The sequence below is a fragment of the Anguilla anguilla genome, chromosome 8 (assembly GCF_013347855.1).
Source record: "Anguilla anguilla isolate fAngAng1 chromosome 8, fAngAng1.pri, whole genome shotgun sequence".
Classification (NCBI taxonomy): Eukaryota; Metazoa; Chordata; class Actinopteri; order Anguilliformes; family Anguillidae; genus Anguilla; species Anguilla anguilla.
The window spans coordinates 44,137,263-44,163,436 of NC_049208.1; the positions used below are offsets into that span (position 1 = coordinate 44,137,263).

General features: G+C 38.7%; 1 protein-coding gene across 9 annotated transcripts in view; it reads left to right on the forward strand.

Annotated features, from left to right (window-relative positions):
• Window positions 1-26,174, forward strand: part of csmd3b (CUB and Sushi multiple domains 3b) — a 938,142-nt gene that overhangs the window by 193,843 nt on the left and 718,125 nt on the right. For all 9 annotated transcript variants that reach the window (XM_035430384.1, XM_035430386.1, XM_035430391.1 and 6 more), the window contains exons 3-4: window positions 21,771-21,883; window positions 23,200-23,394. In XM_035430384.1, the coding sequence (XP_035286275.1) occupies window positions 21,771-21,883; window positions 23,200-23,394 (308 nt within the window). The remainder of the gene's footprint in view (window positions 1-21,770; window positions 21,884-23,199; window positions 23,395-26,174) is intronic.

The window sequence follows — 26,174 nt, forward strand, 5'->3', positions numbered from 1 at the left end:
GTTGATAGAATGGGTGGTGTTTGTGTTAGATGTTTATTTAGGAGTCTTATTTGGGATGGCCATGTGTTGCGGTTCGGTCAGTGAGAGGAAGTTGTTTTTCCTTGTGTGTCAAGGGGCTTAATGAAGCTGGCAGTATACTCAGTAATAAGAAAGAACTTCAGGATTGAGAACCACCGGCGAACATATCCACGAACACTGTTGTCGGTATACTCAGTGAGAACACCACACCGCTGGGGTGTGTATAATTACAAGGCAGCTATTAACCGGGGCTGGAATCTCGCCCAGACCTCCGTCTTGTGACTACGCCCTGGATATATAAAGAGAAGGGCTACGTGAGATCACAACACAAAACAAAAAGTTTAAAGTCTTTAAAGTGGATTTAGTTTATCTAGCTATGCAAAAGAAGAAAAAAAGGCGAAGGAGATGGTACGTTCGCCCTCTAAATCAGAGTAGGACGGAGAATGGAGAGTTTTGTCTGTACATTCGGCAAATAAGGAGTTTAGACGAGGGGTCCACTTTCTCTTATTTCCGAATGTGTGCTAGTCGTTTTGATGACTTGCTGAAACGAGTACCACCATTCATCAAACAAGCGGGAACTCACAGAATTCCCATCTCTACAGAAGAGAGATTGGCGTTGACTCTCCGCCCAGCATATGAAGTCTGCCCACTGAACTCTCAACTGTGACGTAACCAACCATGTGATATTTGGACCAATAGCTGAGAGGAGGAGGTCGGTGAACAAGAAAGACATTTTCTAAAAGTTCTCCCTGAAGTCCATCGCACACTGCACCGCGAGAACACACAACACCACGTCTTTTTGTTCTTCAGTTGTTCTCATTGCGTCTTTTTGCTCAAAACGTTCTACTTCTTACGAAGTATACTGCCTACTTTAATGATATACATTGCATTCCTACCTGAATTTACCCTTTTTAACTGCAGAGACGGCACTTCCACTCTTGGCCTCGCTGAACATTGAATTCCCTCTGAGTCATACTCAGACACTCCGAGTGGAACCACCTCATGCACACAGAGCAGGCAATCTGCAGGATTTAAAACAAAAAACTATCACAGACAGTAGCACTTGATACTAGATTCAAACTACTGTACGATTACACATCACTATTATTGTTAGTGAAACCCATCCTCATGAAGATTGAATACTGGACGGTAGGTAGCCCAGTGGTTAGAGCACTGGGCCAGGCCACTTGACGATCATTGCCTAACATTTTCTAACAATTGTGCCCTCGAGCACATAACCCCAACACTATCTCATAATATTGCCGCTTTGAATAAAAGTGTCTGCTAAATGACCAAATTGTAATTGTAATTGTACTAGCTGTTAGTTGTGCTACAGAAAGCCTTTGAATAAGGTTTCAGACTGAGATGGGAAAACATGGGTATGTTCTACACCAGGTGGTTTTAGGCATTCTACATGAGCTGAGACTGTCAAGAAAAACTTCATAGTATTGAAGGCAGTCCATGGAGGCTTGATCTGCTCACCAACTGGGGAGGTTTTTTATCCCTTCTCAAAGGTTGCTGAGAAAAACAGGTACTGTTTTGTAGAAAGGTAATGTGTGGGAATCTCTCCAAGATAACTGACTCTCAACCCAACAAGTGCCAGTTGTAAAGGAACCAACTTGACCTGCTAAAAGACTGTTAGATTCATTAAAATGTGGATACTTGTTGTACGTCGCTCTGGATAAGAGCATCTGCTAAATGCCTGTAATGTAATGTAATGGATAACACCGGAGATTATTAACAGACAAGCCTTAAAACATCACATCCATCCTTTTTTCTTTGAATTGTGTGAATTCAAAGTGAACCTTCTAATTTATATTCTACAAATAATCATTTTGGTTAAAAAGTAAAATTGCTTGTGGTAAAGAGAGGTAACATTTTTCTATTAATAGTGCATGAAACTGTTGTTACAGAGTTAAAGCACCAGATGTCAGTCAAGACAAAGCCTGGCCAAGGCTTTTCTCATTTGACACTCTTGTCCCCGTGTTATTGGTCACAGACTTCAGGCAGTTGAGGGGAATTGGGAGGATTATGCACAAAAAGCGCTTCATTATTGAATGGTTGCAAATGCAGTTACCCTCCAATTAAAGATGACAGTCTTTACTTTAACAGTGGTACAAAGCCAAGTAGTTAGAGCATCAGACAGTGGCAGAAAGGTCTCTGGTTTGAGTCTCAACCTTGAAAAGGGGGAGCTTAACCCATGTCTGGAGGGCTACTAGGTGAGTTCCCATCAATAACTGCCTACCATTGTGCCCTTGAGCAAGACACTTAACCCCAACACACATAACATGCAGGGGGGCTGCTCATGATAACTGACCCTGTGCTTGACTCTGTGGACACCATGGGGGGATGGTTGAGATAGAATAGCAGAAGAGCAAATTTTAGGACACAAAAGACATAAATCATCAGACTTCAATGTTCAGTCTTGTGGAATGTGAGCTACTGGGCCAACTGGAGTGTTACTGGCCAACCAATAGCTCAGGTGACCAACACTGTGCTGCCCTCAGCCTACCGTGGCTGTATCTGTGTATCTGTCTCTGCCTAGATGTGTCTAGTGGTGGGTTGGCTTTGTATAGACATCAAGTTGACATACTCCCTTCTAAAATGGACTGAATTAATGAGTTGTATTATATTGCATATATTGCTTGGCCATCACCCCACGGTGGGCTCACTGTGGTCAAGAGTAGCAGACTGTTTGGTATAATCTGTACCTTTGTAGCCTGTGAAAACAAGCATGTACTATAGCAGACAGGCTTTCCAAGAAAAAAAATACCATCTCTGTTTTATCATGGTAGAGTTTGAGGGTTTGGATAAAAGCATCTGCTAAATGACAAAAAAATACCCAATTAGTCACAAGTGCGGCTCCTCCGGGTATAGAATGAGATGCACACATGGAGCAGCAGTTGTCGATTCTGAAGACTGTAAGAAAGTATACTATAAAATGTCACACTCTGGGTAATAGCATGAATATATTGTATGTTCCTGTTAATTTCATTGTGCACACCTGATGCGTCAAAAATCATCTCAGCAAACTCTCCTCTTTTCAGCGACATAGCCTTCTTGGAGGGGTCTAAAGTCAAATGCGATGGGATGTTCGGGAAGTTCTCAACAATCTGTCTTGCCATCTTGCCAACAATGAATTCGTTTTTATATGAATTTGCCGACTACACAATGTCAAAAATTGAAATCAAGGTTATCAAATGTGACAAAGAGTAGAGGACATGCAAACATCGTGTTTTATAAATGTTCACCTCCAAAACAAACACCCAACAGCTGAATCCATCATGTTGTTTGGTGTGGTTGACAGTTGCTCCCTTCCACTTCAACCCCACCCAGTCAGTCTTCCCATGCCTGTTGAGGCGCATTTTGAAGTACTCCCTGTATGGGGAACAAATTGTATTATCATCTAATAGATGAATTGGTGTTGTGCCCTACATGCAGGACTTAGCCATCAATTCAAAATAAAAACAAGCTTATTGATGCATAAATATGTGCAAATTATGTACAAATGTACCTCAATCTTGAGGCAGCATTCTCAGATTCCTTCTGCTCCTGTCCTCCAGATGGATCCACAAGGATCCATCCCTGATGCAGCTTGAAAGTACTGTGACAAATTATACATCTGTTTCACCATACACTTAATTTTACAAAACGGCACAATTAAATGAGTAAGTGTGTGTGGTCGAGTGATTGAGAAAGATGATCTCACCAGGAACGTCCAGTGCAGGTTCTGGATATTAATGAATGCTATCACTGCATCGTGGTGAATGTAACCTGAAACGGAAGATACTTAGTATTCCATATTGATAAGGCTTTTCAGAAGAATGTTGCCAGCATTACCAAAAAGCTAAGATAAAAACCGTCAATACAAAATAGAACATTAGGAAAAGGTTATGGTGAAGGCAAGTCACAAGGGCTAGGAATCACAATAGATAAGAGGGGAGATAAGAAGGAAAAGGGAAGACCAATATATGAAAATGTGTGTGTGTGTGTGTGTTTTTGTATTTCAGGTAGAATGCAAAAGGCTTTGAGGGGTTCTTGAAACAGGCATAGGTGGGATAGAGCTGATATGTTTCCCATTTTTTGAGTAAGAGATGTTCCACAGCAGGTGATAGGAAAATAAATTAGTGGATGAGGGTCTTTGCCACATGAGAGGAAAGAGAAATTGTGTTGTTGACTCTGACCAGATACAGTACCTTCCGTAGACAATGATGAGTCATATTATCTCTGTTCCCATGAAGGATAACACCACCGCTGTAATGGTTTAGCAAAAAGATCCTTTTCCCATTTCCACTTTCATTCAGTAGCACCTGGAGGTATGATTCCATTACCTGAAAAAGAAAATGTTTAGCAATAACTGTTTTGAAATTTCAAATGATCAAATATTTAGTTTGAAATATTTTTGAACTCTATCCTGTATGATGTTCAAAAAAATGTTCTGTAAGAGCTCTGTGGGAAAATAAAAAGAGTTTTTTTTTTTTTTTTTACAATTATGAAAACTGTGTAGTCTTGGTTACCTCCCCTGCCAGCCAGTGGTGAGGCTTCAGTGTAAGGAGCTCTTCGTGGTGCAGGGTGTAGGAAACATTCTTGTTTTCCTTTGACTGGATTACAGCAACTACCACACCACTGTCTTTCTTCCCCCAGACTTGATCTGAAACACATTAGTTAAAGTTAAAGTTGATACATACTATTTCACACCTAGTTAGACAACATAACACTACATATTAGTATTTGTCATACCTGCTTTGACAATTGTGTAGAGCATGAGTTTGTGTTGTTCTGTGTGTCTTTATTATGATTTGAAACATCGCTGGGGAATTGTTGTCATGGAATTATTGTATAATGGATGTTCTTTAATGTTGTGTTATCAATCACAATAGAAATAGTATAGATATTGGCTTGTGTATGCAAGGTACCGTGGTTTGTGTTCTGTTAGCGCCATCTTGTGGCTGGTCTTTGTCAGAGGATTTTATGTCTTTCTTTGTCAGATTTTGAGCAATTTTGCGACTCTTTTGAGCAATTTTCTGGGGAACCTGCAATGCATATAAAGAACAAAATGTTATGAAACCATTGTTAAGGTATTACAAAAACAATATGTTCAGTGCAATTATAATAGTAGTAGTAGTTCATGATACCTTCACAGAAGTATTCAAGGTGCTTGTGGAGCAGTCTTGGGTCACAGTCATCCCTGTTTTCTTCTGCTTTGGTGATGGCATTTTGGATGGGGGGTCAAAATATTTAGATCTTTTTCTGATTGGTGTGGTGGTCTTTTGGCCCACTGTTCCTCTGGGTTGTCGATGCTGCACTTAATGGTTAGTTTCCTCATTTGCCTACTGGTGAGTCTGCTTTGGATTATGAGGTGCGCCTTCTCGGGGTAGACATCTATGTTCTCCTTATTAAATGCCAGAAGGACACTTTGAATTAAGGCCCAACTATAATCAATTTCTACATGGTGGACCCTGCTGACTGTCACTTTCGACATTTTCATGATGGTCTGCATCAACCAAAACAACAGATTTGGAATGGCATGATCATTGGTGATCATTTCTGTCACGGGCCTGTCTCTTCCTTCTCCAGGTGGGGTAAGGCAGTAATAAAATACCCTTTTGTCTTGGTTGGGTATTTTGCTGACTATCCCTCCAGTAGCATTTAGGAACAGGGTGACTGGTTTTCCTGGTCCGTAAGTGGTGAATGGCAATTCCAAGGCCACATTCTGTGTAGAGGTGGACAGCAAATGGATCTACCTGAAGGTGCTGGATGTATCCAGGACAGAAAGTGAAGTTGTCTGACTCTCGTTGGATCTTTTGTGCAAGGATTCATTCCAAAATTATGTCATTGTGTAGACGTGTGCTACGATGGACTTCCGAGCTGATAACTTTAAACACATTCTTTGAAACTGTTCTTGTCATGTTGCCTGCCACCAACTCATCTACTGGTGTCTTACTGAGTTTAGAATAGTATGTGTCGCTGACATCTTTGTAAAGGGCTTTGGCTATTTTGCCCCTCATTAGGTAGGTGGCAGGGCGTGACCTTACTGCCCCTTTCTCATGTGTAACACATCTAACACGCGTTACATTCATATGAACCATCTCATACCTTTTGGCTTGTTTTTTTGTTATGTTAAAGATGTAGCGTGCTTTACATGCCTTGAAAGAACAAACCGCCTTCACTGTGAGGTAGGGACACTGCTTCTTTCGGCTCCGCTTCACCTTAATATGTTGATATTGGAATATCAGGGTGCAGCAAGGATTAATCTTCCGGAATGTCTTGTAAAATATGTCAGTCCAAGGTTTTCGGAGCTGGTAGGTGCCAGGCAGTGGCTTAATATTTTCCCATTAATTCTTTTCTATTTGAATGTGGAATGTCTTGGCTCCTGGTCTTGTTTGTCTGCATTTTGTATATTGTATATTCACCAACATCCTCCTCTGCTATAGAAGGCTCCGCCACATCCTCCTCTGCCACATCCTGCTCCTCCACATCTTCCTCTGCCACATCTTCCACTGTCATACCCTCCACCACATCAAGAGATAAATCATTGTTTTCCCCACAGGACAACTTTTCTGATTCATCACTCTCCAATGCAGCGACATTTACATGTATGGCACATCCCACATTTAATTTTGTAACAGTTGACCTCACCCCTCTCCTGTTGTCATGCCACACCACATGAAGCCATGTTATCAAATATGCTTTATCCATCCCAAAAATCCTCTTGGACAAGGTAGACCAGATTTCTGAATTCCATTTTGCATTCACTCTCATTAAATCTACAGTATAAAACTCAGTAATGAGGACCTCCACTCCTCTGGCTTTTCTCCATAGGTCCTCCTTTCTCTTGGCACGGCCCATTCTGCACTTCTTTTTAACTACTTTTTAAATTATGAAATGGACCAGCACTGAGAAATCATTGAGAATAATTTTTTTGTCAAATATTGGCAAAATTCTTGATCTAAGCAGAATTAAATGCATTTTTTTATTGATTTCTTGAATTTTAATAAAATGGCAGTCCATTATTTGTGAAAACCAAAGGTTGTGGAAGAAGGCCAGACGTTGTTAGAATAATATACAATTGGTTTGATCTGTCTCCTTCTAATATTGGCAGAGTTATTGATCTAAGCAGAATTAAATATATTTTTAATTGACTTATTGAAATTTAATAATTTGGCAGTCCATTATTCGTGAAAACCAAAGGTTGTGGAAGAGGGCCAGGCATTCATAGAATAATCTGCAATTGGTTTGAGGTGTTTTTGTCAAATATTCCAATGTTATTGATCTAAGCAGAATTAAATGCATTTTTAATTGATTTATTGAATTTTAATAAATTATGAAAAAAAGGTTGTGGGACAGATATTAAACAGTCTGAATGTAAATAAATAAAAAAAGAATGGGAGGAGAAACACAGGTTCCTGATTATGATTGCACTTTTACCTCAGTCCCTAACCAAGGCACAAAATTACCTCGGTACAAAACATACTGGAGTACAGAGTATAGAAATACATACTAGAGCTAATTATTACACATTTAGGTACTGTACCGCATTGTGTGACAATTTCTTTTAAAATCTTATATCAATGTTTCATCTTAAACCCCTGAGGGGCTCATTTATATGCTTTATAATGGACAAAAAGAATTGTATTCATATTTGAAGAGATTTTGGATATGTTTCTGGACCCCTAGATAATTCCCACTTGAAAATGATGCAATAGTGAGTTTCTTGACTCAAAACAGTTGATTTGTAGTGAAATACATGAATATGTTGTGATTTACAGCAATGCATAATTTAGACATTTTAGATAGATTTGGAGATGCTGGGTACACTGCTTAGTTTTTGCTTCATAGATCTTTAGTAGTTGTACATATCCACCCTTATATTTTATGAACTTAAGAGGTTCAAGAGGTTTTTGATCCAGGACATGTATAGTTTAACCTGCTGTATATATGCAATCTCTCAGTATTTCCTTGCAAAATAAAAAAGAGCAAATTCATTTTTTATTTTTTGCCAAGACAATTGCATTTGTGGCACTTTATTTCTTCCAAAATTATGAATATAAACTAGTTAGTATTTGTATTATTATAGTTATAGTATTATTAGTAAGTTAGTATTGCAAATGGTACAAATGTCTTGCTTCATTTAAGCCATTTTTCAAGTCTCTGTGGTGTTCACATCTGGAGTTATAAAGCTTTAAATAGGGTATCCCCCGAAATGGGCAAGGATTGGCCAGATTTTGCATGTGCGCTAAGGGGTTAAAGAGTAACAATTACATGCATGGATACAATTGTGTTTACATGTACTTATCAAAGATATATTGAAAGTTCAGTGAAAGTATAATGTTACTAGCCACAATAAGTTGCATTTGTAGCTTATGGATCTATTTTTTTACAGCTCACCGGCTATGATTTATCATAATAGTAAATAGCTATTTTCACTGCAGGCACAAGGTATTAGAGTAGTGATAGTGTAGTGATGAAAACATTGGCAAAGTCTGGGTAATAACACAAATGAGTAAGAAAGCTGATTTTTTGAGGACATGTACTTTTCATGTTTCTTTTGATTGATTGTAGTTTTTACTTTTAATGAAGTATTTATTAGAGAAATTCTATACTTTTTCTTTTGCTACAATTGACTTTTGCTACAATTGACTTTACAATTGACTATTCATGCTGACTGTTCTTTAAACTACACTGAGGGAAAAAAGAAATGCAGCACTCTCTTTGTGACTGATATTTGATCGTTCATCATTTAATAATGAACAAAGAATAAGAAATGTAAACAATATCATTAACATAAACAATGTAAATGAACAACAATTAAGCAAAAGTGTACTGTAAAACACCAGAAAACCAGTAACAATTTTACTATTTTACTTCAGTCACACTTCAATAATGTGTGGCCACCTCTTGCAGCCACTACTTCTTGTCATATTTGTTGCATAGAATCAATACATGTCTGTATCTCTTGTTGGGGATATTTTCCCATTCCTGTAGAAGTGCATCATGCAGTTGCTGGGTAATAATTGGAGGATCATATCTTCTGATGCTGTGATTCAGCACATCCCATACAGGTTCTATTGGGTTCAGCTCAGGGAAGTAGGAAGGCCAAGGCAGCACCTGTACATCTGCATCCCAAAGTGCATTTGTGACCACTCCAGCTGTGTGTGGCCTGGCATTGTCCTATTGTAAGGTCAAGCCATGTTGTCTAACATATGGAACAATGAGCTGATCCACAATCTCATCCCGAAAACGCTCTCCATTCAGCCTACCCTGCACAAAGTGAAGTTAGGTCCTGCCTGCATGGTGAATCCCTGCCCACACCATCACACTGGGCCCACCCCATCTGTCGGTTTACTGAACACAGGCATCAGCATGCCTCTCTCCTCTTCTTCGCCACACTCCAGTCCTTCCATCTGCATGGAACAGGCAGAAGCATGACTCATCTGTGAATAGGATCTGATGCCACTGCAACCAAGTCCATCGCAGCCTCTGTCTGCAACAGTTCTGTTGAGCACAACGTCTTGAGGGGGTGAGTGGAGGCCCTCTGTTAGAACTTATTGCTGTGAGACCAGCAGCACGGAGTTTGTTCCTCACTGTTCTTGGACTAATGTGGGCATTGTGTGTGCCAAAAGTTGCAGCGGCAGTTCGGGTAGCAGGTCTAAAACGATTTCTCAGATGGGTCAGTCTGATGTATTGGTCCTGTGCCGGTGTTGTCACACGAGGACTACCAGATCTTGGACAGTCCACTGTTGTGCCAGTTTACTGAAATCTTGGTGGCCTCTTGCTTTATGTGACCTGAGCTTTCAATTACAGACTTCTGAGACTCAAGTGAGATCTGAATATGTAGGCATTGTTGCCAATTACCTTGTTAGGCAAAAGTGCACATTTTATGACATTTTGTGTGACTAAGGAGTTGCAATTCTTCAACACACAAGCTGTTTTAGTTGTGATCAGGTTTAAAAGAAATGAACACATTTCTTCCATATTCCAGACATTGTTGCGTTTCTTTTTTCCCTCAGTGTATGTCTGTATGTATGCATTAATGCTGTTACCACAATTTAATGTTTGAATACTTCTACTGGGGAAGAAGAAAATTGATTGTCTGTGTGCAGCAGGTGCTGCTATTGTTCATCCCCGGCCACTCCTGCTACTTCTGTTTAAATTAAAATGCAAAAAAAGGGAACAGTTATATAATGAATTGTGTGCTTTGCCTTCCAAAAGACACAATTAAGCATTAAAAACTTCCAATCTATGCAAGCATGCTGAGGTAAGTTAGCTGCACACTATTGGACTAGCTAATGTTATCAGGTTGCCCTTGACTAGATTCAAAATGCAAGTAATTGTAATTACTAACTTATCTGTTGTTTCTGGTGTAACAAACGGTAATGTCTTTTGGGCTTTTATATTCTTTTATCGGTAGAAATGTACTTCTGCACACTTAGGTTCATCCATGTTTAATTTATTGTATCAATCTTTCGGTCTAGTCAGTCACCAGAGCATACCTTGGATGAATGTGCCCATAAGTACTTTTCTACTTAGTGACACATAATAATGGTGCGCCCCCCTCCCCAGAATATCAGAAGATGGGTTATACAGGGCTGACACTCATTTTCACTGCCACTGCTGAAACATGGTGCACAATATTTCCCACCACCTGTTCTCTTGCGTACTTATTGTTCTTATTTTTCTTATTTTCTTTCCACCTAAATCTCTGCATGCTTCCTCTCCTACAGCATTTAAGCTAGACATGCCATTCCAGCTTTATAATATTAAACTTGGTTTAGAGCAGTGTACTTGTACAAGGCTTTTGGAAAATGTGTTTTGGGGACAAAGCCCATAGAGAATGAAGGCGGAATGAAAAGTGAAATGCAATAATAGGGAATGTTGAGCCTTGTGACGACTTAGTGCATGTGCTGTTGTTTCAGCCAATAGGACACTTGCCACTTACACAAAGCTAAAAAGACACCATTTTGTGCTTGTGAAGCAATTTAATGTACCAACCTTATTCATAATAAATACTTTTTATAGTGGTAATTTAACAATAATATCACAGTAGGCTGGTGGCACTGCACTGCAAAAAATAAAATAAAAATTGAATTTGCTCTTTTTTAGTTTACAATGAAATACTGAGAGATTGCATATATACAGGAGGTTAAACTATACATGTCCTGGATCAAAAACATCTTGACCACAAGTTCATAAAATCTAAATAATAAAGGGTCGATATGTAGGACTACTAAAGATCTATGAAGCAAAAACTAAGCAGTGTACCCAGCATCTCCATATCTATCCAAAATGTCTAAATTATGCATTGCTGTAAATCACAACATATTCACATATTTCACTACAAATCAACCGTTTTGACTCAAGAAACTCACTGTTGAATTATTTTCGAGTGGGAATTGCAAGCCTTCCACCAGGACAGTAGTCTAAAATATCTAGGGGTCCAGAAACATATCAAAAATCTCTCCAAAAATGAATTAAATGCGTTTTGTCCAATATAAAGCCTATAAATGAGCCCCTTATGAAGGTTTAAGATGAACAATTGATATCAGATTAAATAATAATGCTAAAACATTGTCACATAATGCGGTACAGTACCTAAGTGTGTAATAATTAATTATCTCTGTACTCTGTTTTCTTGTATGGGGATGGGACAACATGAAAACAATTGTCAACCGTCCACCACGTTTTGGCAATGTTCCAACTCTCAGGTCTACACTGTTGCAAGCATCACTAAAACTACTAAACTACCCACGAACACTTAAATTACAGTGTGAAATATCCTTTTTTATAAAATACCACTAACCTATTTAAAGACATTCAATTTCAAAAATAATGTATATAACAAAAATATTTTGAGCAGTACTACTTACATAGCAATGATGAAATGTTATCTCTGTTAAGTAGAGGGAGACAGAGAGTAAATCTGTCCAGTCGTTCGCTCCTGTTCTGTCTTACTCCAGAAAACGATGTCAGCTAGGTCTATCAGCAAACAAATGGCTTAGCTATGCTCAGACGTCCTCAACAATAATAATATTTTCCAAGATATTACGAAAATCATTGATAAAGTTTTGTCAGGTTCAGTGTCTTTTACTGCTACCACAGAGGATACGCTGGGCTATAAAACGCTATACCAAAAGCAAACTTAGACATGTTATACATCATTAGACAGCTTATTCTGTCACCTATTGGAACGATTAATTGTTGATCAAGCCAGACTGTACTAAAAAGGGCGACAACACTGTGAACAACATGTATGGTATTACGCACAGCTATTTTGGAAGGTACCAGGCGTCACAAATGTGTGTATATTTCACGAAGGGATTATCCAAGACAATATATGACCACTCAGTCTAAAAAGGAACATCTCTACGGATAAAACCAATGGTAAGGTTGTATATTTATTCAATATTTAGTCCCAGATATTGACTGTAGAATGACATGGTATAATTTTTTGTCTTGTTTATTTTGTTATTCAATGAGCAGAGTTTTCACTGCTGTATTGGCATATCTTAGGGCTATTGTTGGATTTATCTTGTTGCTATGACGGAATACGATTTTTGAGTGGTGAAAGAATATTTCTATGATAGACAATATTGTCCATTATGTCATGAGTGGGGGGTGTAGTTGCAAATGAGACTGCTAGGAGGGGGTGCTTGTTAAATGAATGGCCAGCGCGACAATGGTGGTGCTGCGAAACTCCGTATTCGGCATAGTTGCTGTGTATCGTCTACTAATGAAACTAGAACACAGAGTTTCTGTTTTCAACTCATACTTCGGTTGCAGGAGCACTGAATGTCTGAGTTGAGCAATCTAGGCATGCCGAAGTGCTGACCACTAGGGGGATTATGCTAAGAGGTTAATAAAACTGGATTTTCAATTGCAAATTGGCATGCTGTTTTTAATGTATTTACTATAGTTACCAACATGGTGAAGTCAGTTGGCAGTGCCAATCATTCTAATCAGTCTTTACCCCATTAAAAACTTCTTGCACAAGCTCTAATTACATTTGAGACACTTATTGATCATCACAGAATACAAATTTGGCAGGTGACATCTGTTTTATATATGATTCAATAAGCAAACTTATCTCTGTCATGGTTAGTACATGTTCTTTGTACAATAGTCAGTGATCATTTCAAACTTAACCTATATGCCCATTCTGATGAAAACATATTGTATATTCAATTAAATAATCTGTGGTGATTTCTTTGGAACTACTGTTATTTTCTGATACGCAAAAACTGCTGGGAAATATGTAATACAGCTGAGCGTATCAAAATACCTTATAGCCTAAACTTTATAAACACAAAAAGTGGATCTCAGAAGAAAAAACAAAAAGCGGAGCAGGACAGAAAGCAACACAAGTTGGGAGCTGAAAGTGTAGGTGATTGCTGATAATTTTGTACATGAGGGATCGTTGAATGCCGGTCAAATCAGTGAGTACATAAAGTGCTTTTTCAAGGAGATTTCTGTTCGGTTTCTGATGGTGCCAGCCTGTTATCGTTTCAACTGTGCCACCGCGCCGTTTGTCTAAGCAATTGTTTTATATACATTTGAGGTCAAAAGTTTACATACACCTAGGCTAAATTTATTCAAACTCAGTTTTTCACAACTCCAAACATTTCATGTTACCATACATTTCTTTTGGAAAGTCAATTAGGGCATCTACTTTGTTCACATCAGAAGTATTTTTAAAATAATCGATTGAAGACCAGTTTATTTCAGGTTTAATTCACTTTATCAGAATTCCAGTCAGTCAAAAGTTTACATACACCAAGCTGACTGTCTCTTTAACCCTCTGGGGTCTAAGGGTAAAATGAGGCACACTGGTGATTGTGCGATGCTCTGACATTTGTGTAAATTTCATCAACTTTATATACAGTGATTCCAAAGTGTTTCATATCTTTGTTTTCAGCACAAACTTAGCTACAATAATATGGCAGCAGTAAGTAGGTCATAATCATGTGTGGATTGTAAACTGCTCTAAAAACACACAAACTGTAAACAGTAGTTTTGAACATGCACAGGAATGTTGTAATAAAACACACTAAACAATTGTGACTAAGACTTTTGGTCACTGAAATGTGTTCATCAAGGTCTTGGGTATCAAAATATGACAAAATATTTTAGCAAATCCAATGAGAAATATAAAATAAATTGCTAAAAGTTAGTGTTGTGACTACTATTTTTTAACACCAGGTGAGAATGGCAGGGCAAATGGCCTTTCTGTAATGAATATGCATTGGGAAGAAGGACTTGCCAGCTAAGTAGGCTATTCACACCTGGCCGCATGCCTCCCCACCACTAAGACAAAGACTCAGTGAGCCATTTAGAAGACAGAAACAAAGACATCTTTTGATTTTAGAACATTTATTGAAGTAAACTGCATGGAAGCTGAGATGAGACTGGTGTACTCTTGCAACGCCTGCCTGGCCTCTTAGCTAGTGGTGAACTAGGCCATGTTTCCTGATCAACATCTCTGTAAATATAATAAAAACAAAATTGTTAGGAAATGTGACATCAAATCAAACTTTATTTATATAGCACATTTCCTTCAACAGGTGAAAATTAAATGTGCTTTACAAAAAAGGGACAAACCACTAACTAATGAAAACAAAATTTATGAAATGTGACATATACAAACAAAGAACCAAACAAACACAACCAGACACAGAGAAGTAACCTATAATTTTGAGAAGCAATGGTTAGAATCGTTCGTAGTGTGGGAATTTACAAGCACGCATATTAGTGAATATTCCTACAAACACACAGAGAATGTAATACAGCACACATTTACAAATAATGCAAGCTATCAACCAACAACATCAGCTAAACTAAATAAACACTGATATTCCAACTCAACTACACGCAACTCATCAATAACAATGCCTCAATCTGAAGTAGGCTAGGTCTGTTTAGCTAAGTGGTTATTTTATTGCTATTTCCCGAACTTACTTACAGTATGCTAATATCGATTGTTCAAGGACATCAGTTTTAGAATCCTAGCCACGCCACTACATGCCAGGCATGAGCTATTTATTATGAATATGATCGAAAAACATACAGTCTACCTGATACTTCTAACACAACCAGACGCAGAGAGCCTAGCCTATAATTTTGAGATGCAATAGTTTGAATCGTTCGTAGTGTGGGGATTTACAAACGCGCATATTGCTGGATATTCCTACAAACACACAGATACGTTGCAATACAGTACACATATTTACCAATATGATCATAAGAAATATACTTACGCATGAAGTTGATCCTCAGCTGGATCAGTTCGGTGTTCGAAATGACACCGCTCTTCATCAGTGTCAGCTTCCGGACAGACCATTTTCCAAAATTAAACGAAATGTTCACCTCAAAAGAAGTGAATTAGGCTACACTTTGACATTCTATCCCGCTTTCGCAGACTTGGCATTTCTCACATGGATCTCGCATCGCCCCTCCTTTAGCCTCCTTCTATGGAGAGTAATTATAATGTCGTTAACATGTGAATGCGATTTGGGCGGACGTCCTGCTGAGCGAAATTCACATAGTAATGAGTAAAGTTTAACGAAGCGTACATGGTCTAATTAATCAAATTTAAAACTTTTAAAACAATTCATATTATTTGCCAATGGGCGCATTGGAATGTCGCGATTCTAAGGTTTCTGTCAATGTTTTTGTTGCGTCTGTATGCTAACAGCTCGTGAAGTTAATCATCCAAATAGAAACAAATGTTAATTTCATCTTGTCGAGCTCCGCCGGCAGAGCTCTCGACCCCAGAGGGTTAAACAGTCTGGAAGAAATTGATGTAATGACTTTTTAGAAGCTTCTGATTGTCTAATTTCCATTATTAGGAGTTAATTGGCACCTGTGGATGTATTTAAGGGCCTGCCTTTAGAGCCACTGCCTTTTTGCCCTTGATACCATGGGAAAATCCAAGAAACTCAGCCAAGACCTCAGAAAAAAAATTGTGGACCTTCACAAGTCCGGTTCCTCCTTAGGAGTAATTTCCAAACAACTGACGGTACCACAGGTATCTGTACAAAAAATTATATGCAAATATAAAAATATTGGACCACTCAGGACATCGTTCAGAAAGGAGGCACAAATTAACTCCCAGGACTGAACAAACTTTGGTCTGAAAGGTTCAACTGATCCGCAAGACAACAACAAAAGAATTGGTGAAGGAGTTGGAGGCATCAGGTACCAAAGTATCTACATCCACCATTAAGAGAATCCTACATCGCCATAGCTTGAAAGGCTGTCGCACAAGGAAGAAGTCCCTTCTCCAAGACGGGCATAAAAAAGCCAGAATGAAGTTTGCAGGTGATCACCAGGACGAAGACCTAGCCTTTTGGAGTAGTGTTCTCTGGTCAGATGAAACAAAAATTGAACTGTTTGGGCATAATGATCAGGGTGTGGATTTTAATCCGAAGAACACCATCCCAACTGTGAAGCAAGGGGGTGGCAGCATCATGTTGTGGGGGTGTTTTTGTGGAAAAGGGACTGGTGCCCTTCATAAAATAGATGGCATCATGAGGAAGGGGGATTATCCAGAAATACTGAAGCAACACCTCAAGACATCAGCTAGAAAGTTAAAACTTGGTCTCAACTGGGTCTTCCGGCAGGACAATGATCCTAAGCATACCTCCAAAATTGTAACAAAATGGCTTAAAGACAACAAAGTGAAAGTATTGGAGTGGCCATCACAATGCCCTGACCTGAATCCCATAAGAAATGCGTGGACTGAACTGTAGCATGTCCAAGCAAGGAGGCCCACAAATTTGACTGAGTTACACCAGTTCTGTCAGGAGGAATGGGCAAAAATTCTGGCAAAATATTGTGAGAATATTGTGGAAGGCTAGCCCAAGCGTTTGATTCAAGTTGAGCAATTAAAAGTTAATGCCACCAAATACTAATTGTATGTAAACTTTTGACCCACTGAAAATCTGATATAGTACATAAAAGCTGAAATAAATCTCTTAGCTATTATTCTGAATTGACCTCTTATGGAAATAAAGTAGATACCCTAATTGACTTAACACGGTAACATGAAATGTGTGGAGTTGTGAAAAATTGAGTTTGACTTTAGCCTAAGTGTATGTAAAAGTGTATGTCTTTTGGCCTCAACTGTATACTGTATCTCATAAAAACACGTTTTCAACGTACAAAAATGCCAAGTTACTCACACATACAAGACATACGCCATCTATCACTCATTCATTCAGACTGCCAAAATCCAGGCCTGCCATTAAAAGTATTGATATCAAAATGATGCCAAGTTACGATACTACAAACAATATAGGCTATCTTGCCACCCCAAAATTTAATAAGATGTATTCCAAAGCAATGCTACCCAATATTTCCTCAGTTCTTTCAAGTCACTTGGCCCTGTGTGTATAAGCATGCAGTACATGGACAGGCCAAACATATGTGTGGATGGCTTTTTCACAGTCAAGATTGATTGAATAGGCGTCTATATGTCCAATTTGTATTGGTATGTATGTATTTCGCTGCCCAGCCTTTCTGTTGCATGAATGATTGTATGTTTCTTGGTATAAATGTCTGTTCGTAAATGTGAATGTAACATGCTGCGAGGGAAATGTCCCCATGGGGATAAAGAAGTTCTCTATGTATGTATGTACCATATGTATTTGACATGCAGTATTTATTGTACGTAGCAGATATACAATAACTTGTACATGTACTCAAATTCAGTTCAGAAGCAAGTATAAACATATGTTTTGTGGAGAAATATGCTGCCTGTAGTTACTGACCAGCAGTTTTATACATGAATTTCAATGTGTTCCATGAGGCAATTCAAAATATTTGACACTTTGATCTGACACAAAGTTTACATGACATTGTAAAATGGTAAGATTACAAAACACAGGGCCTAGTGACTTGTAAGAATTGAGGAAATATTGGGGAGCGTTGCTTTGGAATACATCTTATTAAATTTCGGTGAGGCAAGATAGCCTATATTGTTTGTAGTATCATAACTTGGCATCATTTTGATATCAATACTTTTAATGGCAGGCCTGGATTTTGGCAGTCTGAATGAATGAGTGGTAGACGGTGTATGTCTTGTATGTGTGAGTAACTTGGCATTTTTGTACGTTGAAAACATGTTTTTTTATGAGATATCATTTCTTTTTGCAAAGCGTTTTATTATGAGAGTGAGAAATGCGAAGTGACCCTGTAAGAAACGGTTGTGGATTATGGCTATCGTTGTGTGAATTTGTACAGTCTGATGAGCGTGTACCGTTTAGCAGTTTCGGTTTGCTATATATGTAAAACAGTGGCTGTGACAAAGGGTGTGGTGGCGTAAGTGTAAACGCATCAGAAACGCAGGTGAAATATGGCCAGTGTATGTACTCATGGATTTGACGGCCATCCAACGAGCCTTGATTGACAAAAGAATCAGCAAGCCCGTAGAATTAGAACTCCCTAGGTCGCAACTTGTGTAGCCTTCTGTCCTGCTCCATTGTCTGTTATTTTGTGGAGGTGCACTTTTAGTGTTTGTAAGGTTTATAAGGCATTTTGATAGGCTTATCTGCAGGTAGGAACCCTCTTCACTGTTTTGCTAAGCTAGAACCGGAAAACTTGATAGTGGAGAATAGGAGCAGACGCATATGTCCCAGCAGGCTTTGCATATGAGAAAATAACAACAGTGTGAGAGAAATTAGGACGAAATGATGCAATTGCGTAGTTGAAACAATATGTTTATAGCAGAATGGGCATGTAGGTGAAGGTTGACATGATCACAGACTATAGTGCGGAGTAAATAAAGTGACCATGAGCGAGCTTAGTTTCCTTATGAAATGGTATATATAATAGTCGGTATAAAGCATCAACTGTTAAAGTGGAGGGTTAAGTAACGTGTGAAATCTATTGCACTGATGTACTTTTCTCATGTTCAGTACTAGTAGTTATAATTGAGTGAGTCATGATTTTAAATGTAATGTTTTAATGGGGAGTTGCAGAACGTACATACGTAGTAATTGTTTATTTGTGGCTAGATAGAGAACAGGGCGAGGTAACATGAATGTAGAAAAGTGGCGTTTGCTGATAAGAAGGTTTTGTATGGTAGCCAAGTGAAGAAATATAGTTAGTAGAAATGGCAGAGTGGTGAACTGGTGTAACTTTTTAATAAAATGAATACATTTGCCATCATGAAATGCATATGGGTGGCTGTGAGTGAGTTTTGGTAAAGAAAATATAAAAGCGTAAGAAAACGTTAGTGTAAAAGAGGAAATTATCTGCCTGAGGGCGAGGCGGGATTCAATCCTTCAACCGGAGGTTTACCTGTCTGTGACTTTGTTAGTGTAGCACCATGACATAGCTATGCAATGCGTGAAATATCATTAGCAAACCTGTCCGTGGTTTTAAAGAAGAACACAGGCCAGTAAGCACAGAAGAGCTCCCGTTGAATCCATATGGCTTTGCAATATTGTAGCCGGTTAATAACTGAATGTGCAGACGGTACGTCATAATGCAGTGTATACGTTCAGTGAATGGCGGGTAGATATGGTGCAAAAGCAATAATAGAGAAGTAGTAGACAATTATTAGTGAGGGTAAAAGCAGGTTAAAGCAACGTGTTCCTAGTTGGGCTTGAACCTAGGACCCCATGTTCACAAGACTGTAACCTTGCCCACTAGGCCACAGCAGACTAGCTGTTTAAACTAGAAATGTTTCAGAGTGAAAAGGTATGGGTGTTTTGCGTGTGTATGCAAGTTTTTGATTGGGTCTTGTAGGTGAAGATTTGGCTGGAGTCGGTAAAATGTCCAATGGGGAGACGTGTTGTTAGTGGGATAGGCGGCAGGAAAAATAAGAAGAAGAAGAAGAAGGAGAAAACGCAAAATCCCCTTAGTTTGGGGCTTTATTGTGTGGACATGTGAAGTTGTTTATGAATTCTGTCTGTTGAAATGGGGTCAGAATGTACAGAGTTTAAGGGCTGAGTGTCTGTGGCTGTTGTGGTTATTTCTGTGGGGAACCCTGAAAAGTGCAATTTGCCATGCAAAATTTCCTGCGCGCCGTGGGCTATGCATGGCAAATTGTGGTCACTCACTCACGGACAACCTTTGAGGGACGTCTTGTGAGGAAAAAGTACAAAGACCAGGTTCTTTGATTTGTTTTAACAGTTTTTTGGACAACAATGGAGTTTTCTGACTACCAGGATATCTGCCGTTGGCTAGATGGATTATACTAGTTGGCAGGATAAATTCATTGTAGGTTTTGGTTGTTTCAAAGGGTATATAAGGAAAATATTAAATTACACCAGCCTTATCCTTTAACAACATGGATCGCTGTGCTCAACCCGGTTTCAGACATGAATCTCTTCGACACAGCTGATAGAACACAGTGGGAAGAAGTGATTTATTTATTTTCTTGAGACTGACTGTTACGACCCCAGACATAAGTTTGTGTTCACATACACACTTTTGTGTATTTCTTCATTCCGGTTGTTCTAATTGGTCGTTTCCATATCCGGTTGCATGGCTTGAAAAAGCCGTCATTTGCCACCTACCATGGAAGACTAGCTGTTCGAAATTGTGGTTTGTGTGTTGTGTATAGTGATTGCTTCATTTTACTTTACGTATTTGACCCTATCTTTGTTTGACTCGATTTCTGTCTAGCCCATCTGGTTTGTTTGCTGATTTGATGTTGTGTATGACCATCGTCTCATTTACTTCGACTCTGATTCTTGCCCTAGCCCTTCTAGTTTGTTTGCCCTGTGAGTTTGTGTTTCTGACTACTCGCTCTCGTATTCGATTCCGATTCTCGCCTAGCCCCTCTGCTTTGTTTGCTGATTGGATTTAAGGTTTGACCGTACGCTCATTTTTTACTTCGACTCACGTTTTGCCCTCTGCTCCCCATATAGTGCGCTGGTCAGTTTGTGTGTTCCCAGCTGGCATAAAAATCCCTCCATCGGGACATTAATTTGTTATTTTGCTTTGTTATTTTTTGTTTATTGTTTTTGAAGCTATTCTGGGTGGAGATCTAGCACTCCATAGGGGGTACACTATTCTGGCTTTTAGTTTCCAACTATCAGCTAACTGTTCAGCGAAGTTCAGCGTTAAAAGCCGCTCCGTGCCCAGTAACCTTCGAAGACTAGCCAGCATTCAGTTAGATTTGGATAGGCAGACAGGGACTGGAGTTATTGATCGGTTTGCTGTACGTTTCCCAACCAATTTCCCTTATCATTCACTCTGTTACGGTCTGACCCTAGAAAATTGGCGCTGTTCTCAACCCAGTTTCAGACATGAATCTCCATAACACAGCTGATGGAACACATTGGGAAGAAGTGATAGTGAATTTACCATCTGAGACTGACAAAGGAGGAACCCCCATTGGGTCAGATAGTGTGGAGTGAGCAAATGCAATGTTTATTCTTCATTATTATTCTATTGAATTTTTAGATCATGCACTCTCTCCCTTACACTCTCTAATTTACATCTCTCTTCAGTGCAGTAGCCTATTATACATAATATGTTTTACTCGCAACTGCACTATTTATACCACTAACTGCTATATTTATACCAATAACTTCTGTATTTATATTGTATTTATACTGTATCAGCAGAGGTGGGTAACCCGGCTTCAAAGAGTAAAAAGACTGACCATGTATTTGCTCCACCACCATGCACTAAACCAGCCCCCCCCCCCCCCTCCTTACCATGTTTGTCTTATATGATGAAGTGTTTCATAGAAAAAATGTGTTTTGAGATTCTGACTTAACCATTGTCTTGTTTTTTCATAGGTTAACAGGATTCCAAATCCCTCCACCTGTCATGAGCACAGGATCTGTCTTTTCACTGCGCCTCACCAGTGACTTTGCTGTGAGTGCACATGGATTTAAGCTTTATTATGAAGGTAAGAGATGTTCTGGCAAAGACCAAAAAACTGTTCTTTATATAATACTTATGGACAGCATATACACCAATCAGCCACAACATTAATACCACCTACCTAATATTGTGTAGGTCCCCCTCGTGCTGCCAAAACAGCTCTGGCCCGTCGAGGCATGGACTCCACCTCTGAAGGTGTCCTCTGGTATATTTGGATTTCTGTATATATTTGTATCTACTGTAAATTTGTATCTGATTGTGTTACTTTGTTGTCTTTGATGCTGCAACAGTGCAAATTCCCCCCGGGATCAATAAAGTACACTACTACTACTACTACTACTAATACTACTTATTACATCATTGGTTTTTATTACATAAAAAATTTTAAATGGATTATATTATTGTGAGTTATTACATTATTGCCAGTTTATTACATTATTAATTGCTACAGGGCTATAAATAGCTAAGATATTGTTAGAGGGTGAATTATTTCCACATGATTTTAAAATCTCTCGATGGGTCAGAGCTGTTTTGGCAGCACAAGGGGGACCTACACAATATTAGGCAGGTAGTTTTAATGTTGTGGCTGATCGGTGTATATTTCAATTTCCAGCACTAAAGGAACTGTGTTCTATAAATTGGAGGGACGACAAGCATGCACTAAATTGCAAATGTCTGGAGGCATTTTGTTAGCCTTTACCTTACATAAATTGTGATATATGGTAATTCTAATAAGTTCTGTCAATACTCCTTACCTGTAGTCGGCGCTCTCCACCTAGAGATGGGTTTGGGGATATGACCTGTAACATACAAAAAACAACAGAGTTCAATAAACGTAATGGTCACCTTAACCTAGTGCTTAACCTAGAGTTATTAAAAATTATCACTACACATCAGTATCAGTCCATACACCGATTACATGGTGTCAGTTCACATGAGTCCTACCATATCCTGAACTGGATTTCAGGCATTTGTTTTTCAGCTGCTTGGTTTCACTGCTTGACTCCCTGGCTTAAGCCCCACAGAATGTTATCGAATAAAATGTTTATGCTCCTAGCAGGAGTAGAATATTACCCACAGCTGTGTTCTCTTGAAAACCAATGTCTTTAAAATATTATGGATAACAGCAAACCTTTTTTACTTTAGCAGAAGCGGGTATTGGGGCTGTATTGGGGCTGTAGCTCAAACCCTGCTCCCAGTCAGCACCAAAAGCAGTCTGTTTTCCTTTGTGGGTCTGATAAGGGGTATACTTCTGTAAACCACCCTGCATCACAATGTAATTCAAAGCAGGGTAATATAATGGTATAGTAAGGCAGTAACGGTTCCCCATCATCCTCTCAGAGTTGCAGAGCAGTTCTTGTGGAAATCCAGGAGTCCCCCCAAAAGGCATCCTGTACGGGACACGCTTCAATGTGGGGGACAAAATCCGGTACAGCTGTGTGACAGGCTACGTCCTGGATGGGCACCCGCAACTCACCTGCGTCACCAACACTGGCAATGCAGCTGTGTGGGACTTCCCTGTCCCCATCTGTAGAGGTGAGTACCCACTGACATCATCTTTTTGAGGCAATGAGAGAGAGGCTGTGTGGTGACAGGATGTGAGTGTGTGTCTGGGTAATACCAATGTTGTGCGGGACTGTGAGGAGTTTTGTGTGCAGTGCAAATATGTTTTTGAATGTTTGTAAGATGTGAAATTATATAAATTCAAAAATGCACTGAAAAGTTTTTATCTTCCATTTTTCATTTTTGATGATATTCAGTTATGAGTAATTATGTCATTTGGAGAGCACAAAAGTTGTTCATTTTAAACAGAAGGAAAGATTTCGTGCTTTAAGCATACTTTGCTAGAGGCTTTTTACTTAAATTATATTTTGCTGGTTTACTTTTTGTGTACAGAAAGTAACAATTTTTGTTTTGTTTGAGTTCCTCAACAGTGATACAAAATATAATAAGCAAAGAGCATAGAGCAAGAACCACAATGTCCTTGCTTTAAACATCAAGATTTATTATCCTGGGTTCTGGACAATTATAGTGTGCATTATCCATTTTTAAATAAGGCTTTCTCATTTATAGTATTAGTTTTGGGAATATGCATTTAATAATGACGGCAACTATATCATGTATACATGTTTCTGTGTTGAACAAAGGTAACATAAATTCTTCAGCCAAAATCAATTGAGTAATTAGACTATTCTCAATGCAGAACATTCATTCTTGGGTTTATCTTTTATCTACATCTATTGTCTATATTTATATCTATTATATCTTATCTTTCTACTCCAAGTTAACTTAAGGGGTTAACATACCCACAGTTGTTCAATCATGATTTTTTTGGTAGGCTACAACTTGTACTCCTGAAAGAGGAGGGGGTGAGAGGAAAGAGAAGAGATAAGAGATAGACACCATGCTTTGTTGACAATTTTATCTGAGAGAAAATCTGCCCTGTTGGAAAGAGTCGCCATAAATGTCACACTTGATGAATTTAAAATGGTCAATAACTTAATGTGGCTTCTGTAGCCATTTCAGGTTTGTACACGTGCAAATCTATATCATATATCACTTCCCAAAGGAACAGAGCTATGTGATAACCTATACAGGAAATATATATATATATATATATATATATATATATATATATATTTTTTTTTTTTTACTTTTTTGAAAAAAATATATACATATGTGTTCTGGAAATAATTTTCTGATAAAAGGCTTCATTTTTATTGACTATAAATCAAATCATACATCATTTTTAAAAGTTAGTAGTTCTTGAAAAGTTACTATGGTTTTCAGACTGTATTCTAGTAGGAATTGGATGCTAAGTGACCAAAAAAACATGATGTCCCCATCTGCATAAATTTAGTTTGTGGTTACATTTGTTACTTTTGCATGTGTTTCTTCGTTCCGGTCGTCATCTGATTGGTTGTTTCCGTATCCGGTTGCTCGGCTTGAAAAAGCCACTGTTTACCGCCTACTGGCGGAGACTAGCTCTTCGAACTCGTGGTTGGTGTGGTGTGTTTAGTCATTGCTTCGTTTGACTTTGCATATTTGTCCTTATCTTTGTTTGACTCTGATTCTCCGTTTTTCTGACCATTCTCTCCCATATTCCATTCTGATTCTCGCCTATCCCCTCTGCTTTGTTTGCTGATTGGATTTTGTGTTTGACCGTACACTCGTTTTTGACTTCGACCCACGTTCTGCCCCCTGATCATCGTATAGTACTCAGGTTAGTTAGTGTGTTCCCCCCTGGACTAAAAATCCATCGGGCCATAAGTTTGTTATTTTGCTTTGTTATTTTTCCTTTATTGTTTTTGAAGCTACTCTGGGTGGAGATCTAGTGTAGGGGGTACGCTATTCAGGCTTTTAGTTTCCGACTATCAGCTTACTGTCCGAAGTTCAGCATTCAAAGTCTCCCTGTGCCTAGTAATCTTCAAAGACTAGGCAGCATTCAGTTAGATTTGGATAGGCAGATAGGGACCAGAGTTACTGATCAGTTCGCAGTATGTTTCCCTACCCATTTCCCATATTCACCCTGTTAGGGACTGACCCTAGACTAGGTCGTAACATACAGTTATGCCGCCAATTAGCATGTTTTTTTCTTTTTGATGATACATGTTTACAGAAAACCATCTATAGAGAAAAGGAGAGGGCTGGTACCCATGAGGTTATGGAGAGGGCTTCAAATTGGAGATTAGGAACACTAGATGGTGTTGATTATTAAAGAAATTAATTTTATTCATCAATGTGTTTGACTTTTTAAGTTAGTTCAGTATTTTATGTTTAATGTGTTCAGCTAATTTACTTGCTGTGTTTATACAGTCTTATCTTCTGGATGCTCCAAGTGATCAATGGAAAATAAAAAGCCACCAGGTCACAACCATTTCTAAAAAAGCACACACCAGAGCAGTCTGTGTGGTTGGCTATTTGCTTTGTAGAAGCTTACCCGGCTGATAAGAAATAAACAAAAGCACTTTCCTCAGTTACGAAGTTGCTTGTGTTTCAATGTTTACATAAAGTCTTTTTTCATGAATAAAGACTGATGCTTCATAATCTGAGGATGTGGCTGGCCTCATGTTCCCACTGGAAATGTTTTTCCTTGATTAGCATTAGTATGTTCCAAAAACCTTTGCATGCAGATTACAGGGTGTTTTTCATTAACTGTCACAATAATTCTGCACCCGTTACAATCATATCGACTAGGTGGTGTGAATGTATTATTGGTTTGGTTATTGTATCCAACTCAATTAGGTTATGAATATAATTGAAACAGCTAATGACTACTGACATGTCAAAGCAGTTTGAAGTAAAATCTCATGGTG